Source organism: Alosa sapidissima, chromosome 2, assembly GCF_018492685.1.
Source record: "Alosa sapidissima isolate fAloSap1 chromosome 2, fAloSap1.pri, whole genome shotgun sequence".
Taxonomy (NCBI): domain Eukaryota; kingdom Metazoa; phylum Chordata; class Actinopteri; order Clupeiformes; family Clupeidae; genus Alosa; species Alosa sapidissima.
Window position 1 is genome coordinate 21,159,060 of NC_055958.1, and position 20,157 is coordinate 21,179,216.

At 42.4% G+C, this 20,157-nt stretch overlaps 1 protein-coding gene across 2 annotated transcripts; it reads left to right on the forward strand.

Moving 5' to 3' along the window:
- The first annotated feature begins 12,082 nt into the window (after positions 1 to 12,082).
- On the forward strand, positions 12,083 to 19,916 carry gjc4b (gap junction protein gamma 4b). 2 transcript variants are annotated; one of them, XM_042084155.1, is made up of 4 exons: positions 12,083 to 12,286; positions 13,736 to 13,868; positions 16,998 to 18,182; positions 18,309 to 19,916. In XM_042084155.1, exons 3-4 carry the CDS (start codon positions 17,030 to 17,032, stop codon positions 18,320 to 18,322), a joined length of 1,167 nt encoding a protein of 388 aa, XP_041940089.1. In that variant the 5' UTR covers positions 12,083 to 12,286; positions 13,736 to 13,868; positions 16,998 to 17,029; the 3' UTR covers positions 18,323 to 19,916. The 2 variants fall into 2 exon arrangements, with proteins under 2 accessions (XP_041940089.1, XP_041940088.1); XM_042084154.1 differs by lacking the exon at positions 13,736 to 13,868 and having other exon boundaries at positions 12,085 to 12,286; positions 16,999 to 18,182.
- Positions 19,917 to 20,157: the final 241 nt, after the last annotated feature.

Sequence of the window (20,157 nt, forward strand, 5' to 3'; positions counted from 1 at the left end):
TCTTTCAGGCACATTGTGTTCTCCTCAAAAGGCTTCCTATTTCGTCTGAACAAAACTGTGCCTAGTTTTTGGGAATCATGAAAATGGATAGGGTTGTCACAGTTATAGCTTTTTGTTTTGTGGCTTTGCAAAAGTATTTCCTTTCCCTCTTTTGCATCCTAACGGTACAGTCCGAACACAACACAGCCCCCCCTGGCTCTCCCATATCAGCTCTGACAGTGGAGGAAACACTGCACAAAAGATGAAATGGATACGGTCCACATCACATCTAATATCTTTAGTCCATTTACAATACAACACAATAGTGTTCCAAACTGGTTTCTTGGTTGTGCAACTCATGACTCTCTGCACTTTTAATTAAATATACAAAAAAACATCTTCTACTATAAGGTTCTACTTTTCTTCAACCCTGAGTATAAGTATAAGTAAGTAAGTATATATACTCTTTTGATCCCGTGAGGGAAATTTGGTCTCTGCATTTATCCCAATCCGTGAATTAGTGAAACACACTCAGCACACAGTGAACAGAACACACAGTGAGGTGAAGCACACACTAATCCCGAGGCAGTGAGCTGCCTGCTACAGCAGCGCTCGTGGAGCAGTGAGGGCTAAAGTGCCCTTCAGCACTTCAGCCGTTCCTACTGGTCGGGATTCGAACCGGCAACCCTCCGGTTACAAGTCCGAAGTGCTAACAAGTAGGCCACGGCTGCCCCAAAATGTTGACATGATAAAATGTTTCCATTTTAAATATAATATTCCATTCTAGGCATGCACAGAGCATAACATGATCGTGGTCCATCTCTCATTGACCCCCTGACACATCAGGGACAACAGGCTCCCTGACTGGCCACTGGCAGCCCAGCATCTCTCCACACACACTGTGCTCCATTGTGTGCATTCCACAGGGAAGCACGGCACACGCATAGAGGGGACTTCACTGGAATCCACAGGGCACAGCCCAGCAACGCCTAGCCAAACAGAGGGCTCTCCAGTGCACAGAACCACCAGGGTTGAACCCAGGCCCTGGGGTTAGCTAATGAGCAGCAAGGGTTCAGGCCAGCAGTTACAACGGCACTCAATTCCACAGGAACTGCTCCAGTTCAGGAATTTGGCACGCTTGGCTGATTGTTCAGACTTGCAGTGAGAACAAGTTAAAAAAGCACATAGAGCTGTTCGTTCCTTGTTGAACAGTTTTTGAATAATTTTATTAGATTTGTCTGCAAAAAAAAAACATGTTGTGTACTAAGACACTGCTTGCACAACATTTAGTGTGCTGCCAGACCCCCCGTATAAATCAACATTTCAAGCAGTCCTGGGGACTAAGAGCCCAACTGTTTTTCTTTTTCTTCTAAAAACTAAATGGACAGTTTTCTGTTAATTCGGTGAGGACTGGGCTCCTCCCCTGTAACAGAACAAGAGAATTATGCACATACAAACAGAGCTGATCTGCATGGGTGGATATGTTCCCACTGTCTTTGACCTGTTTTCATTCTGCAGTATGTCATTTCTGGCTTTCACATAGCACAAAAAAATAATGTTTCCCTTGTACAATCAAGCTTACAGTCAGCATGATTCTCAAAAAAGGGCATTTAAATCTTCCAACCACAAGGTTGTCTTCTTTACCAAAGCGGCAGAAAAGGAAACTTCCAACTCTTGAAATACTCGGGGGTCAATGAGTTTATTCACAAAATATGACATTATTTTCTCCACACAGTTCTCATCATCTAAAAAAAGGGAGGAGAATATTTGGTCTTTGCTGAACTTGCTCGCAACATGTTGGGTCATGTTCAAACTGTCATGAGATCTTATGTAAACAGCATCATAAAAATAAAAGTATATGAAATCCTACAAATTCTCTGTGACATAAGGGCACAGAACACCGCTACATAGTTCAACATCAGACAGAGTACAGAATAGATGTTTGCAATATTATTCATCAAAGGTTTGAATTGCATGTGTATGTTGTGAAGATTTTGATTATTTTATAACTCCTTGTGTCATGTCAGATGTCTTATGTCACCAAATTGTAAAGCAAACACTTGATTGTTATTATCTACAAAGTGACCGCTGTGTGTTATCGCTCCATATCGCTATGGAACACTCAACTCTGTTATGACTACCCTTGACTGAAATAACCTGGCTGGACTTTGCAAGGCAAAGTTTATACAGTAAAGTCATTGGAAAAATGATGAGTTGCAGAAAAAAATGTTTTATTATTGTGAGAATGTGCCACAGCTGTATACTGTATACCTCTATGAGTCTCTTTTCAATTTTCACTGAAAATTTGAAAAAGCAGTCTGTGCTCAAATTTGCTGATCGACCACTATAAGGGATCCAATCTATTTGAATGGGGCATTGATTGATATCACCTTGCAAAAAAGTATTTTGGACAGGGGCCAAGCCAAGATCAGGAAATACAAAAACCCTGCTTCTGAGAGAGAAGACAGGCATCAGATAAGATGCATAGTTTCCATAGCTACTCAAGAGGGGGTAACATTAGAGAATAATCCCACTGAGGGGGAGCTGCTCTGGAGTCTTAAGGCCAAGCCCTGGCCACTGGCGAGTTGGTGGTTCTATTCTCTCTGTAATCATACTGAGTGGAATGTGTGCTTGGATCAAGTTTGAATCAAAGTGACAGGCCTAAGCTGTTGCCAGTGAACTGTTTCCAAATAAACGGCCATGTTTCCATCCAAGAAAATTATGCTGCATAAAAACAGTTAGATATTCAAAAATAGATTTTCAATTTTAATTTGAAAAATCCACTGCTTCTGCGTTTAAAAATGCCCCGCACACACTGACACATAAGTAATTTTCCATACTCCGCTGACTGTTAGAGATGACATCATTTCCCGCTTGGTCTGGAGCGCAAGCGAGCTCTCTCACCCATCCCTCCTGGAAACCAGTGGACTGACACTCCACTGCCCTCTCCCACACACAGCCATCCATTATGTGCTCTCTGCCAGCGGGCCCATAACATTAAGTAGCTCTCCATCTACTTCAGTGACCATAGATCTCTGCCCAGCACCTGACTCAGCCCTGGCCAGCCTAGGCTCTCCTCAGCTCAGCGGGTTTCCCACTCGGCCACTCCTTTCTCCTGGACCCAGCAAGACTGCACCCACATCTGGAGACAAACAAGTACTATGCGCCACTGATTGGACTGCCATAAATAAAAACAGTCTGCTTGGTACTTGCGCTCTCATCATGTAAATTACATGCTAAACCGCATAATAATCTTTGGCATACTGGCTTGAAAAGGGAGTTAGGCAATGCATGCATATTGTTAAAAAAAAATAAAAAAAATAACGTGAGTGAATGAGATGTGTGCAGATCGTTTGTGTTGCACCTGTTCTGCAGGTGCTGTTCCCATCTTTTGCAGACACCTCAGGTGGGAATTCCAAAATCCTCTAGCCTCATTTAAAAGGGTCATTCAAGATGACGGGAGGATGTTTATCATATACAGGTCTTCCCCTGTTGTCAGCACTTGAGAGCTCCGCTAAAACTGAGTTTGTTTGATGGTGCAGCAGCTGCTCCTATCCGTCTTAACTGCAAATTAAAACAACTCTGTGTCTCACAACTCCCTTGGACGGGTAGCCACCGGCTACATCTACCTTTAGCACTGCCTCTCTGGAGTGAGACATTCTTGCTGGATTTGGCTGCTCTCTGGCATAACTCACTTTGGTGGACATGGCATGGCACACATGCATCTCAGTCACGTGGCCCTCAGGAAATTGTATTCTATGTTCCTTCCTGTATTTCAAGTCCAAAATGTAATCCAGAATCACTGCTTACATTGAGACTATTCCAACCACTCTTTTCCCTCTTCAGCCTGAAAGTGGGATGACTTAGCCTTTGTACAGCCAAATGCCAGAGCTTCCTTGTGTAAATACATGACCAATGCAGACTGATGAAAAATGTCTCTTTTTGGATGGGTTCTTGTTCCACTCCTACTCTTATCCGAGCCATTAGACTGTTCACTGTGTGCTCACATTTTTAGTGGTTAACAATATGCGTAAAACTTGCCAATCTGCATCAGAGAAGAATCTCTGGTCACAACACTTAAACCTGCTCTGAGCTCTGACAGGCCAGCATGAGCACTTGATAAACAAAAACTTCATGCAGACACAAAGCCGATGCCCGTCAGTCTCTGAAACAACAAAAGCCTTGGATTGTAAAAACTGAACAGTAGCACTGCCCACCTTGGTTAAACAAGTCCAGTCTCAAATGACAACACTGAAGATTCGATGCAATGTGTATGGTCAATAATGAGAATACACAGGAGTGGCACCCGTGTAGCTTGATCTCTCTGTTTGTCACAAAAGTCAGAGCAGGATGGGACCGTGAAGACAGACTCTGAGTCCAGCTTCTCTGTCACGGTGGTCTGGAAAAGCTGCTCAGTCTGTTGGGCAGTAGTCCTGAATTGCATGAGTTGAGACAGATCAAACCGACCTACAGTGCTGCCTCAGGCCCGGAGCACTAGTGATTGGAGTGTCTGCAGTAAAGGGGACATGCCTTCACTTTCTGACGTGCATCTTAATTAGTGCTGAAAGGCAAAAGGGAGGCTTAGAGCCCTTCTGTTTCCAGCTGCCAAAGCAAACATATCATCTGTTTCTTGTGAGCACAACTCAAAGATCCTCACAACTGAAGCTTATATGTGAGGGTAATTGAGGTGGATTTTTAAGTAAACACTCGATATGTACAGTACATTTGCAATAAAATGACAAGGGAAATGGATTTTCACCCTGAATGGGGTAAACCTAAAACCCCCATCACGTGTGTGGCTCAGAGAAGTTTAACACGACCTGCACATTCATCATTGCCTTTTTAAGACCATTGATCACAGCCATGGGAATGAAAACTCTGCGTCAAACTCAAAGCTAAACCTCTTAGTCTCATTACCATTCAGGATAGATAAATCTGTGACAGTAGGAATTTGGGCCAATTATTTTGGCCCCGTTATTCAGAAACTCAGTGCTGACCTCTATTTGGCCACGCTCTTACTGTCAGCTGACTTTAAATTGGTTTAAGTATGGAAAGGCATTCTGGTAGGGGCAGCATCAGCTGAAACGTCAGCCAAAAGTCGCCTTTATGACAATAATATCTAATCAACTTGCTGCCGGCAGTATCTCATAACTCACCTGACTGGCCATAGAGCAACTTGCGTGTGGCTATTTACAAGTCTGCATTGTTTATGTGACTATTTACAAGTATGCAATGGGGCTATTTACAAATGTACACCTTGTTTACAGACCTTTCTTTCATAACTTGAGTCATATGAAAAATACACCATCGCCCTTTTTATGGAGAGTGTCCACTGTTAGCTGGTCTCTGTGATAGAATACTGAATACTGGAAACAGGGCAAGAGTGGTAAACAGAGCACCAACTGCACCATCAGTCCAAAAAAATCCCCAAAATAGCCAAAATGGCGTCAACCTTGACCTCTGTCCATCTACTCCTGTGTGAAGTCTGCTTTCTGAACATAAAACTTCATAATGGGTTGAGCACAGTATAAAAGATTTAGTAACAACTTGAACAGCACGCTCAGTGTCACAATCTGTACTTTCAGTTAGATATCGTTACACCCCCAATTATCACCACTTTTGTTCAGAAATTCTAAAACAACAATGTTTTTTAACACTTCAAAATAACATTTGCTAAATGAACCTTACATTTTTCAGAATCTGGTTTGGTTCTTAACGGGAGCATTTACTGCCTGAAATATCCGATTTTGTTTACCACGCTCGGAGTTATAGTGCTGGCCTGATGGGTTGCCTATTTACGCCGTTTCAACAGCACATGAACGGTTAGACCGAGAATTCTCGTCATGAAATTAAAATTCCACTGGAGCTCCAAGCGGTTGTGTACACGCAGCCTTACAACACTGTTTACAGCTCTTCGAGTCACGGTAAAATGTCATTACATACATGCTAATTTAGATACACCTATGGTGTGGGTGGTTGCGTTTCTTTAGGAGTCCGCCGTCTTGGTTTGTATAGAAATGGATATTAAGTGACACATACACGCAAGACGGCGGAAATACGGGACCGACTGTAATAGGGGGAGTTCCGATACCAGACTTGGAGTACTTACCTTGAATCATACACTAGTATTACAGCTAAAACGTGACAAACAGTACATGTATGTTCTCCCAGTGAATCAAACCCACTCAGAACATATCATAATAATAATTCATAACCCATTTGGTCCTGTTAAGACATTGCTCTGCTAATTAAACTAGAGGCACACCAGCCAATAATGTATACACATATTGTATATGAAGTGATATATTATTATATATAAGGTGAATCACGTGAAGGCTCTCACGTGAAGGCTCTTTTGTGCACCCTGGATTCTTTGTCATGTAAAGGCCCAATTCCACCCCTTTTGGCTTGAGAGCAAAGGTCATGGAAGAGCAAAACTGACACACACACAAAAGCCCCTTGCAAACAATATTTATGGATTGTTCATGTTCAAGTGTAGTGAAAGTCCGAAAGGTCAGACAGCGCCAAAGTGTGCCAAACGTGCTTTCAGGGCAGACATTGTAAAGGTGATAGGCAGATGGGGGTTACTGTGTTGACCTTGAGGAGGATTGTTTCCAGTCCAGTTGAGGTACGCTCACCAGGCCGTCTTAAGACCCATCACGCGGTTGCCACCAGTTTCTCATTAAACCAAAAGGTCTTTGTTCAGAGCCATTGTTTGCCTACATCCATGGAACTTGTGGTTACATCCCAGTCATTTCTCAAGAGGGCAAACAACATTGGAGAGAAACAAAGAAGGAAGCATAATATCAATACTGTGTTCATCTTCATAAAACATATTATGTGGTTATAGTTTATAAGACTAATTAATATTCATCATGAAAGTAATGATGTTTTTTACAATGTGTTAGTGTTCTTGCTTAAAAGAATATGCCCACGCGCACAGCAGACGCACAGCAAACCACCACAAGAATTTTGGGATGTTATGTCAGTTAGAAATGGCCGACCTCTTCTCTTAAACAGCATGACCAGCGTCCAGAAGCCAGCCCACAGAAAACTCACACCCACCCTCTCAGCACACTGTGTACCAGATGGAAGTCATCAACTTTTCCATGAGAAGCACTCTCAGTGGCATTCTCTGTGTATCCAAGCTTTTTGGGTAACTTTTTGTTATTGTTTGCGTTTGTTTTGGGGATGGAGAGGCATGAATTCCTGACAATGCAAAGGGCATAGACAACGCAGTTGTGCACCGTCATTCTTTCATTCACTGTTATTATCAAAGATTCTAGAACAGAGCTCTGTTCTAGAATCTTTGATAATAACAGTGAATGAAAGAATCTTTGGTTATTATCCTCCTAATCAGGCTCATACTTCAAATTCCATCAGCAATCAAATTCAGTCCACCTTGACCGAGAGTATTGTCTGTTGTTTTTGTGTCATGTTTAGAACAAGTCTACCTGACCTACAAACAACACTTTCCCAACAACTCTTCGACAAGCACCCTCTGCATCGAGTCCGGTGAGAGAGGTCAAGCACATGACCTCATCACCCAGGCATGAACAAGTTAGTCAGCGTGGATGAATGCTAGTCACAGAGGGAGACCCCCCCCCCCCCCCCGAGACCCCTCGCACACCATGTTTTTCTCCTTTCCTCCACGTGCCCGGATACCTGACACCGTTTGCCATCTCTCATGTTTCTTTGACCAGACAAACATGTCAGTGTGGCAGAGGCGTCCACGATCATCACACACTTTCTCTGTTGACCCCTATCAGCGTAGGTTTTTTTTTCAGTGATAAATTGCTTGTCAGTAGGATTGTACACATACACCTCCCTCCCTGCCTCGAGGCTAGTGAGCTGTAGGTTATGCGTGCATGTCTTGTAAGGCCTTTCTGATGCAACAACAAACATGACTAGAAGAGCTACTCAAAAATTACATTTCAGTCTAAATACATTTGCCATGCTTTGAATTGCTTTTGGTTGGTGGTGCATCCTCTTTTAAAAGAAGAATGTCAGTGAAGTGAAGCATTAAGAATGAGACAAATAAATACCTTCAATAATTTTCCTGCATTCAAAAATGTTAGATCTATATATTTTCCCCAATAGACAAATCATTAGGCTACTATGCCAACCATAAGGTTAAAGTATCCATAATAAATCTGGTTAATAACAACATATTTCTTTTCACAGTGTCATGCACAGTTTAGGCGGGAAACTTAAATAATCTATACCATTGGAAATACATTACCCTAACCAACACCCGAACTCTTTTTACATCCTACCATCTGTTATAGCTTCTGGGGAAGAACTGGGTGGATCTGTCTGTTTCCATGGCAACCCCCTGCCCTTTTCCCTAATGTGTAGGGGGGCCTTGGTAAACTGTTGTCTCCCTGTAACTTGACCACTCTTACGGGGTAAGAGGACAGGGCAAGAAAACCAGCAATGAAACGAGAGCTTCATGGCAGCCCCCATTCCCTGATATCCACCATGGCAGCAAGCTTTCAAAACAGCCAACCTCCTGTGCCCAACCCCCACCCTTAAGCCTGTACCCCCAACCCCCCAACCTACCAACCCCCTCAATGACACACATACACACACACACTGAACAGCTTCACCCGGCGGGAAACTTCACCCCCACTCTTGTTTTATTATTACTATCTCTCTTTCAAGGCTGTGCTTTCATTTCAAGTCACTTCCAATCAACTGAGCTATAACTGATTCAGTATTTTAATTGTTTAGTTTATCCTGTGAGTATCCTCCAGCTTTAAATGGCATAATTACATTATAGCAAAACACTAAGGCTTCATAAAACCTCCAGAATGTAGTCTCTGATAAAGCACCAGCCACAATGTTCTACAACTACATATTAGATGAGTAAGTTACTGCCCATTTTGCCATCAAATCACATATTTTATATCAAAATGATATGCATCATATTGTTGCAGTTTATAACAAATTACTTATATTCATCCAGTCACCAAACTGTAGCATTAATAAATACAAAACTGGCCTAAAAGCTTACTTTAATTGGGAGTCTGACCAATACAGTATGTCTAGATATAGCCTGTGTCTAATGTAAAGGAGGCCAACCAAAAGAGCTTGTGAAATAATTCATAAGCTTGAGAGCCTGAACCAAAGACTATGAATCAGTACATGAATGTATGCAAGGCAGACTAACTGGGCACATGCATAATACTCCCAGAGACATATGGTAAATATTAGGGTGATTGGCACCTGACTCCCCTTCCCAGTAGAACTGTAAATTAACAGTAACAATGGGGGGAATGTTTACTACACAAGCTAATTAGTCTAATATGTAGACAGACTCTGTATCCAAAAGCTGCAGGTGTTACTCAGTACACATGTGTTTCATAAGCGCTAACTGACCACAGAAGTTCACTTGGTATAAACTTTCTTCACGATCACAGACACATACAACCAGCAGAATTATATGGTTTGAGAAAACAACAGGAGAAGCCGTAAAAAAGCCACAAGACTACAACATTGTAGTGATCTGAAGTGAGTAATAACTTGAGGTGATTAGTTCAACAGTTCCACAGTTCAACAACAAAGATCTACGAAGACTACATCATATTTTTTTTTTTTTTTTTTTTTTGGGGGGGGGTATATAAAGATGGGTAAAGAAAGACAGAAGAAGGATTTAAAACTTATTTTGTAGCTTCCCAGCCTAACTCCATCGTGGTATGTGGTGAACACAAAATGGAGCACAACAGCGGGATTAATATGACAAAGCCACATAGTTCCACCACATGTTGGCATGGTGATAGCTTCAGGTATGTGCCAATAACATTAGGCCTTGCAGAACCCCCTTCCATCTCTGATGCTTCAAACGGACCGCATAATCTGCAAGGCCAGAGTATTTTCACACTTAGGAGGGGGGGGTGGGGGGTACAAGTTTTCTTTTTGGGGACCACAAGTGACACAGACGAATCTGTGTGAGTAATAGCATGAGTCAGCTGCTCCTCAGCAAACATTCAGCTAGCTATTTAAATGCTATTAGCATTTAATATAACCCTCAGATACAGAATGACAACTAGTATTTCTTCTTTCAATCATGCATAAACAGGTTGAGCTATTTCTGACACATTTTCTCCACGTGTTGGTGTCCATTTGACTAGGACTTCAGACAGAATACATTTCAGGCAAGCCTCCAAAACTGCTGAGCACAGCTTCTTTAATGGGGAAGCTGTGTTGTCATGCAGAGCAAAAGTTGACCATGTTCTGTTTCAGAAGTAAATTTGTGGCATGTTAGATTGTGCAAAAGTCTACACTTTTTTTTCTTGTTGTTGGAAAGACATCACGAGTGGGCACTTGCACTGATCTGGAGATATCACTCTCGGTCATGGCATTTGGCCTGATTTCTCATCTCATACAGACACTGCCTACTCACACTGTTAGTGTTGGCAAAGTAAGTGGGGAAGCTATTAAGGTTAAAGTGGGGCTACCAGTGTGTATGTGATGAGGGTTCCCCTGATGGGAACCCCCATGAAACAGTGCATGTTTTTTTAACACAATAAAGTCCTATGCAATGCTGGACAATAGAGTCCTGCCAACACTTTGGGGAGGGAACGCAGAAATTCTTTTGTTCCCAAGTGTTAACAGTGGATATTAAATACCCCGGTTTAGCTGAATGATTTGGGCTAGATATGAGAAAGACTGGAGCAAAAGCAGATTCCTCTTATATTAAATCATGTCGCTGACCATTTCTAAAATATATTAACGTTTTGCATATTACTACCGTAGCAGTAGTTTGCAAGCTTCTACAGTATTACATTTCTCTGAACAATGTGCTAATTCACAAAATGAACAGCACCTGCTTCATATTTCTGAGAAATGTTGCTGCAGCAACACATTAAGCCCTGTGCCTGATAAGATTCCCATGAAGCTCTGCAAGAAATTCATATAGTGAACTATTGGCATCCCAGAGGAATTCAAGTAGTTAAATGGGTTCTCAGCAGTGGTATGCCTTGCCTTGTTACTGTTGGTCTCAATGGCATTCACATACTTAGTAACAACTCTAATCACCTCTGTTAACGCTTCTCTCTGTCTTGCAGTATTCCCTCAGATTGTCCTTTAATTTTCCACATTGTGTCTGTTATACTGCACAAGTGAGACCCTGTGTCATGTAAGCTACATTATCTGTATGCAAAGGTTAAACAACTATTGGCGTGCAAATATATGTAAAATTGGGAAGTGAGGATGTGGTTTGAGACTGAACGTCCAAGCTCCTTCAGCTATTGCAATCCTGGCTGACATCCCAAAACTAAGAGTGCGGCAAGAGGAAAAGACTTACACTCTAACAACTTTTGAACAGCTGCTCAACACAAAGAGGGGTCTTCTGCTCCCAATCAGGCACATAACTAATGAAAAACTATTACTCATCAAATACTCAGTTGCCATCTATGACATTATCTGTGTCTAGGCCTACTGCTTAAACCATAGACTGTAAACTATTCATTCTTATTATCCATTCCCTCCCTTTCCACCCCATGCTGGTGTGTGGTGAGTGTTCTTGCCATGCATCACCCAGGTGGGTGCACATGGAAAACTCACTGGAAAACGATGTGGGTGCCTTTATACAGTACTATACTAAAACAAGTTGTTATGTTATGTTATATTATTTTGTTGTTATGTTGTAAAGTAGGCTACTTTTCAGCTAAATAATGCCTGTGATTGGCCCATGGGCTACTGTCTCTCCTGATCACACACAACATCCCAGGCTATCCTACAAATGCCACTCTCAGGCATTGCCTGTAGTTAAATGATCATTAAAGACATTTGTATTAGTCTTGAAAATTACTCCAACAAATAAAACATATTTCTTATAGCCTATAGGCCTACTGAATTGTTTTAATTCTAAATGAATGGCCTAATCAAACAAATATCACTCCAGTTGCCTAAATATTAATAAGAACAAGAAATGTGTGGGGTTAGGAAATGGTTTAAGAAATCGTGATTGCATCAGGAGTGGGACGGAAGAAGGAACGAATCGCAACACAGCTCACGCTATCAGGTTTCTTGGGCCCCAAAAGGGGGTGGGGTACACAAGACAGAGGGGGAGGAGGAAAAGGGATTTGGGGATGTTCTTTGTTTCCCCGTATTTAGGAGTCTGCCTCTGCTGGGAAGGTCACATGGTACCAACATTGGATTGAATGGGTTAATACAAGCGTACGCTTTTGTTCAATAAGGACAGAAGAGGGAAAAGGGAGAAGAAAATTGTAATATATTACCGTAGAACACAAATATTGAAGAAAATCGTCAGCGCAAAGACGGGCTATTAGCCTATTTTAAGGTAAGTCATTTCGCCTTTGTTCTAAACAACAGTTTAACGTATGCCTATGCAATTTAACTTGGGTAACGCTAACGTTAGTAATGTTAAGCCACATAAGCAGCGGGTTTGATTTAGCTAGTGGTTATTGAAATGATGCCATAGAATTTAGGATGAAAATGAACGTTGTTGTCAGCAAACCTTTCAACCAGGCTACTGAATTGTCATGGAGTATTTGCTAGCAGCCTTTACAATGTTAAATAGTTGAAATCGGCCACGGGATGAAATTGCACATTCAGGTTGAGGACAATACTGAATGTTGTAAGTCCCCGTTAACATTAGTTACGCGCGAGTTTTATGAGTTAGGTCCTGAGACCACTTTCTGTGATGAACAGGTAATAACTTTTTATATTTTACTTTAAGTCACATGTGAATTTATTACCTACAAAGCACCTCTCCATCACCGCGTGGCTGAGAGTTGTTTTCGAAGAAACACTGCAAGTGTGAGGAAAACCGCGAGCTCCTTCCATGGTCTCCCCAGGTAGTCTGCTAGCTAACTAGCGTTAGGACTAGCTTACTGGTCGAGGCGACACGTTGCACTTTTGAGGGACAACGCAGGGAAGTTTGGGCAACCAGAAATACTCGCTTACCTTTTTGTCAACTATGGTTGCTATCGTCTTTAAATTGATGGATATATACTTCTGTTGTCTGGTGGTGTTTTTTACATTCACTAATTCTCGTGTTCGCATTTGATGGGCATCCGTCCCCAACCACATTCCTGGTGTGGTCCTGCTACTGGGATTTGGAACACTACTGCTCGCTCACATTTGCGCAAAAAAAAAAAAAAAATTACAGCAGTTATATATTACTGTTATAGTCAGTGGATCATACTGTACAAAAAGTAACCGCATGTTAATATCACATTTTGATGTTATTTCACACCTTTGCTATGCGAGGAAACACCACTGTTATTAATGTTGAAATGGGGATGCCACAAGTAACCCTGGTCTTTCTAATAATACACATTATTATTATTATTTATACACAAAACGCTCGTTCAATCATACATTAAGTGTAGTTGTGTGTGTTTAAACTGCTTAAGACCAAAAGAGTTCTGAATTCCAAAGGGAACCACGCTCACCCAGATGGCACTTTACAAAGCCGTTCTGTTTGGAAGGCCCATCTAGTCGCCGAGTTAAAGAAACGACTTCACTGTTTGGCCTGCTCAAATTCCACATGGGTTGTGGACTGTTTTGGAGTGATGCTTTAGAGCTATGGTTTTCACATGAGCCATGCTAATGCCTGGATGTAAACTGCAATGCACGTTCTCTTCCTCACGTGAGTTCACTTTAAATAGAAGTATGACATCAGGTGTGGTTCAGGTTGGATCCAGTTTAGTGAAACACCCAGTTTCACCTTGTGTTCGTGAAGACCTCCCACCAATGAGTCTCTCTCTCTCTCTCTCTCGGACAGGGACAACTTCCTGTGGAATTAAACTTGAAATGAGCTGTCTGGATGGCCGCTGCAATTAGTGTATAGAGTGTAGAAAGCGAGTTTGCACAGTGTTCACCAGTCAGTGAACTACAATCCTGGGGCACTCTGTCTAGTGATAATCAAGGTGCTTGATTTTATACACCCGTGGAAAGGGACCTGATGAAACCCATGAATAAGCATCGTAAAGAAACAAACCTCCATTGTTACGCCTTCCATCTCACTCTTCAGCAGAGCAGGCACCCATGTTGCCCTGTCTGACATGCTGCCGCATGCCTGTTCATTAAGGGAAGGGCACTGTTTCACAACCATTAAGGCCTTTGCATCCCACCAAACTGAAGGCTTTGGCATTAACTCAGCGAGTGGTGTTGGCTTGAAAACTAGAGGTAGTGTTGGCTGAGGGCTCTTAAACTGTTGGTTTGTCAGGGATTTGTTCTGGGTAGGTGTACGTTCCCGGCATCATCTATGTTTAGGGCACTCCCATATTTGGAATGTGTTAAATCATAAGTGAACACCAGGTGAGCAGGTGTGGTCATTTAGTCGGCTACTCCTATCCTACAGTGACATCCTGAACAGCTTAAAATTAAATGGTCATTGGCTGTAACTGACCATTTCTAAATTGTCTGAATTTATTTATTTTAAACTTCATTTTTAAAGTAAAATTTCAAATAAAGACATGGTTAATTTCCTCTAATATATTACTATATAGTTGGCAAAAATATAATAAATAGTTAATGGTAGTGGAGCACCATGGAATAGGATTTGGTCGTTAAACCAGGTGAGCAAGTGTGGCCATTTAGTTGGTTACTCCCATCATACAGTGACTATCCTGAACAGCTTAAAATTAAATGGTCATGGGCTGTAACTGACCATTTCTAAATTGTCTGAATTTAAACTCAATTGTCTGAATTTAAACTTCATTTTTAAATAAAGATGTATGGTTAATTTTCTCTAATCTATTACTATATAATTTTGGCAAAAAATGTACTAAATGGTTTCAGTGTAGGTGATATAGATCTGTTCTCCCAGATCTGGCAGTTGGGTGTGAAGTGAAGGCATTTGTGTCTTAGATGTTCACACATAGCTGGGGATGTAGTAAGTAGGCACTAAACCCTGGGGGTCAGGATGCAGCTATTGGAGCTAGCCCTGTGTTTGCCCTCTCACGGCAGTTTTAAATCAGTGTAGGAATGTGGTTTTGAATGGCTGCATGTTTAGAGAAGCTGCTTAAGTTGATTTAAGAAGTCGAGAAGTCATGCCTACATTTGGCTCTCCCCCGGTTAGGACATTTCATGTGACCATATAATGAGCTGAACTTGCATTGTGAGAAGTCACAGCTACAGATGGCTAGAGCTTGCACTCTCAGACTTGCTGGCATTGTCATTTGACTTGCTGTAGGATAATCGAAAGCTTATCTTTAAAGCCGAAAACTGAGATTTGAACCTTTTGATTTATGCAAGCCTTAATCTGTGTTGGTAACCTGCTGCTGAGGTGAGATGACTAAACTGTTATTATGGTAGTTTTATGGGAGGGATGTGGAAAGGCACATCACCCAGGCTCAAGGATGAGTCATTGTTATTGTTACAGGTGTTTCTACAGTTGGAGTAGCAAGAAGCTTTGAGCTGTTTCTGACCCTGTGAATTTTTAGTTCTCAGTATATTCCACCCATTCCACTCCAACATTGTTCTTTTTCCTGTATTGGATATAACATCAATTGTGGGTGTTGATTGCCCTTACAAATCACAAAACATGAACAGAATTGTGTAGCCAAAATTTTGAGCACCGCATAGCCTCCCAAGCACAACAATGGCTCCCTCTAGTGGATTATAGAGATGTTTTTATCCAGGCGGAGTATTTTACAAAGATGCTCTCTTGTCAGTAAAGCCTTGTCCTACTTTATCTGTTATGAAAATTATGGCTGTAATGATTAAACTATTTATGTTTTTTTTTTTTTTTTTTTTTTTTAATTTATTTTTTTAATGCTTCCATAGTAACTGGCCTTTAAGCATGTGATCAGTGACTCACTATGTTGGCAAGTGGTTGACTGTGGATCTCGTTTGTTTCAATCACAATATAGAGATGTGGGCATTTAATGTCCAAAGAACATGGCCAGCAGAGATTGTATGGCTTCTTTGGGCCTTTTAAGCAGCATGGCTCACTGCGAGCTGTGAAGCTCAGAGGCACAAAGGCGGCACACTCTTACAGTTCACTCCTCCTGCAGGCTGCTTGTAGATAATTTTTTGGGTGTCCTAATGTTTGATGCTTTTCTCTTGGAGGACATGACTGAGCAGCTGAGCCAATGCTTGGTGTTTAGGATTTCCAGTTATGCATGTTGCCAGCTAACTGCTTTACAGGGCAACACAGATCATTCTGAATCATGCCTTTAGACCAGGGGTGGGCAAACTGCAGGCTGGATCCGGCCCGCCAAGCACTTTCATCCGGCCCGCCGAGCATTTTACTTGGTTATTAGGCTGCTCGCTATTTTTTTCCTGCGATAGAGACGACGTTGGTTAGCTTTACTGCAAACTGCTTTTCACTCTCCTTAGAGAACGTTTACAATGTCAATGTCAAAACATCATGTTAAATAGAGATAAGATCATGTTAAACTAAGCTAACTCTTAGTTATTTCCTTTGCAGCAGATTTAACATGAACATTATGCGATCCATTTAATTGGGAACGCGTCTGCACTCACAAGAGGGAGAGAGAGAGAGCCGCAGGTTCCAGCTGGCTTGTCATTGTTGATAATTGACATCTCCTTATAAGAAACTGTTAAAAGGAAATCATGAAGGCAGCAGTAGTTCCCACTATTGACCATTTAAAAACTGTGAGAGGACCCAGCCATAGGTACAGCACTAGCCATAGCGGAGCAGGCAGAAGACAGAAGATCATTGAGAAATAAACGTGAAATTAAGCGACTGTCTTAAAGCGACTGCACAATTTATACATTTGTTAAACAGCATAAAATTAGCAGTATTTTTAAGCAAGTAATATTTTAAAATGAAAAGAAATACTTTTCATACTAAATTATACGCTATAAAGAGTGTGTGTGTGTGTGTGGGGGGGGGGGTTGTTGTTGTTGTTGTTGTTGTTGTTGTGCGGCCCGCCGGCCAGTTTTCAAAATCCAATGTGGCCCTTGAGCCAAAAAGTTTGCCCACCCCTGCTTTAGACAGTGCAAAATACCACTTTTAGGCAATGGCAAGTTAACTATGTTTTAAAGCCTAACGATGCATATCTGTTTTTCCTGAAGGTGTTGAGAGGCCCCACGATCCACCAGCACCATGAGCTGGAGCTTCCTAACGCGGCTGCTGGAGGAGATCTCCAACCACTCCACCTTTGTGGGGAAGGTGTGGCTGACCATGTTCATTGTCTTCCGGATTGTGCTAACAGTGGTGGGTGGAGAGTCCATCTACTATGATGAACAGAGCAAATTTGTGTGTAACACGCAACAGCCTGGGTGTGAGAATGTGTGCTATGACGCCTTTGCGCCCCTCTCGCATGTGCGATTCTGGATCTTCCAGATCATTTCTATCACCACACCTACCATTATGTACCTCGGCTTCGCCATGCACCGTATTGCCCGTAGGGACGACAGCGAGTACCAGCCACGGACACGGAAGCGCATGCCCATGGTCACGCGCGGTGCAGCCCGGGATTACGAGGAGGCCGAGGACAACGGTGAGGAGGACCCCATGATCGAAGAGGAGATTGAACTGGAGAAGGAGAAGGACAAAGAGACAGAGAAGCCCAGTAAGAAGCACGATGGGCGCAGACGGATTAAACGTGACGGCCTGATGAAGGTGTACGTGTTCCAGCTCCTGATCCGCGCCGGTTTGGAAGTGGCTTTCCTGTTCGGCCAGTACATCCTGTATGGCCTGGAGGTGATCCCGTCTTACGTCTGCACACGCAGCCCCTGCCCGCACACGGTGGACTGCTTTGTGTCGCGCCCCACCGAGAAGACCATCTTCCTGCTCATCATGTATGCCGTCAGCTGCCTGTGCCTGCTGCTCACCTTAATGGAGATCCTACACCTGGGCTTCAGCGGCATCCGTGACGCCTTCCGCAGACGCTCATCTCAACACCGCAGCCACGTGCCCATGGCCAGCCAGCGGCCCTCCATCTGCCGCCAGGTACCCAGTGCCCCACCCGGTTACCACACAGCCGTTAAGAAGGGCGGAAAGCTGCCCGGTGGCATGAAGCCGTCTGACTTCCTGGGCGACTCGGGCCGGGAGTCTTTTGGGGATGAGGCGTCATCCCGAGAGCTGGACAGGCTGCGGCGCCACTTGAAGCTGGCCCAGCAGCACCTGGACCTGGCCTATCAGAACGAGGAGAGCAGCCCATCACGGAGCAGCAGTCCTGAATCAAACGGCACAGCTGTCGAACAGAATCGACTCAACTTTGCTCAGGAGAAACAGGGAGGAACCTGTGAAAAAGGTCAGTAGAATATGTATATGGCATCATAACCGGAGTTGTCAGAGCCCCATGATTACAGATTATTATTTTTTTTAATTATATGAATTTTCAGAAACTCACCTGACTACTTTTTTCCCTGTACTTTAGGAATCCGAGCCTGAACTCTCGTCAACTTAGTCTGCTTCAACGTCTGCCAAAATGTCCCCTGTGGAGAAGGGACATGGACAGATTCTTAGGAGACATTTGTGTGGGTGTGAACGTGTGTCTGCGTGGTACAAACTACGTGCGCATGTGTGTGTCTGCGTGATGCAAACTACGTCTGTGTGCAAGCATGTGTGCGTGCGTGTGTGTGTGTGTGTGCACTGGTGGAAAGACTGCCTCACAGTATTATGGCGAGTGAAGATCAAAGAAACATGCCAAACTCTGTTAAGGAACATCTCCCCCACCAGCCATACTTGAGAGCCAGTACGCCTGACTATCCAAAGTGCCCAAGAGCCAATGGTAGAGGAGCTGCTTTCAATACCTATCTCATCCAGAAGGCGACTGTGCAGTACTTTTGATTTTTTTTTTTTTTTTTTTTTTTAATGTGTCATATAAATTGATGGGCAGTTTATACCTCTCTTCTGATGAAGTGCTGAGGTTTGCATCTCAAAATGCCTTAGACTTTAACTGGAGTTTACATTTGTCATTCCAAAAAGAGAGGCTTGACTTGGGGTCGAGCCACAGTAGATGTTATGTCGTGTCAAGTATGTGTCATACAGGAGGTTTAGTATTGTTTAGTCTAGAGACCCATAGTGAGTATGCCTATTATATAGCTGTGATCTGGTACGAAACGTGGCTTTTTTTAGAAGGTAAGAACTTTCCACCACTCCGTAAGAACTTTCAGCATTAACTGGTGGATCAGTGCAACAGTGAACTGTGCATCCAGGGATGTGCTCGAAAGTTGTGTTTTTTTATTTTGTTTTGTTAGTTAGTTAACATAGATCAGTGACCATGGCCTTTGTTACATGTTGTGTTAGGAAGCCACGTGTTTGTGCCTTTGTCCAAAATGAATGAAGCAAAAAACCTGGGAAATGCTTGAAATACTTGTGAATCTTAATGTTAATGTTTCTGAAGCGTTTGCTATATATTTCTCATCTTTTGTACGATCCCTTTCCTTTTTTTGTATATAAGGAGTACATCTGTGGACTGTAACACAGTATGAACATAAGCTTTCGATAAGTGTAAATTGTTCACTGTTATCTTTTAATAACTTTTCTATTTTAGAACAATCTCTCATCAGTCTTATCATGTTCAAATGTGCCAGTTATGCCCAGGAGTTAAGTGTGGAGCAGCTGCCTGTCCTTTTTTCCAAAAGCACTAGGAAGACTAACAGGGGAACAAGCCATATGCCTGGTGTATTGACTTCCTTTGTCGTTTTGTACGCATACCTGATTATAAAGTGTTTCTATGCAACACCATTACGAAATAATGTGTTCCATCTTACATATCGGTACTTGACCTGTGGCAATATTAATATCGTGTCTGGCAACAATATAGCTTAAACACTTATGACTGGGGCAATACAGGAGAATTTGTTGAAACGAAATGTCAGCTATTGTTCCATTGATACATTTCATTGCATTTGTAAGCCTTGAGGCAAAAATTTCATCTCATGGTATTTTTGATATTTCTCCTGTTTTTTTATACTTTTTGTACAAATAGTATTTTTTTGTGCTGTTTCTATAAATAAACAATTTTGAACCGGTGAAGATGTACTTTTTGTTCCCCTCTTTGTTTTGACAGTAATATGCATGCACCTTAGCTCAACTTTATCAAGCCTTTTTACCAGGGAAAATGACTGACTCCGACAAATATGCTGGGCTGTAAAAGGAAGAAACTAATTTAACCAGTCCACTTACGGAAGGTATTGATTTTTTTTAAGAGTGGTCACTTGTAGATTATTTTCTGTTTACATCACGTTTTGCACCTTGGTCATGCTGTCTGTGAGCTAGCC

Excerpts from the sequence above, each read along its gene's own strand:
- gjc4b (XM_042084155.1), top strand. The coding sequence starts at position 17,030 with ATGAGCTGGAGCTTCCTAACGCGGCTGCTGGAGGAGATCTCCAACCAC.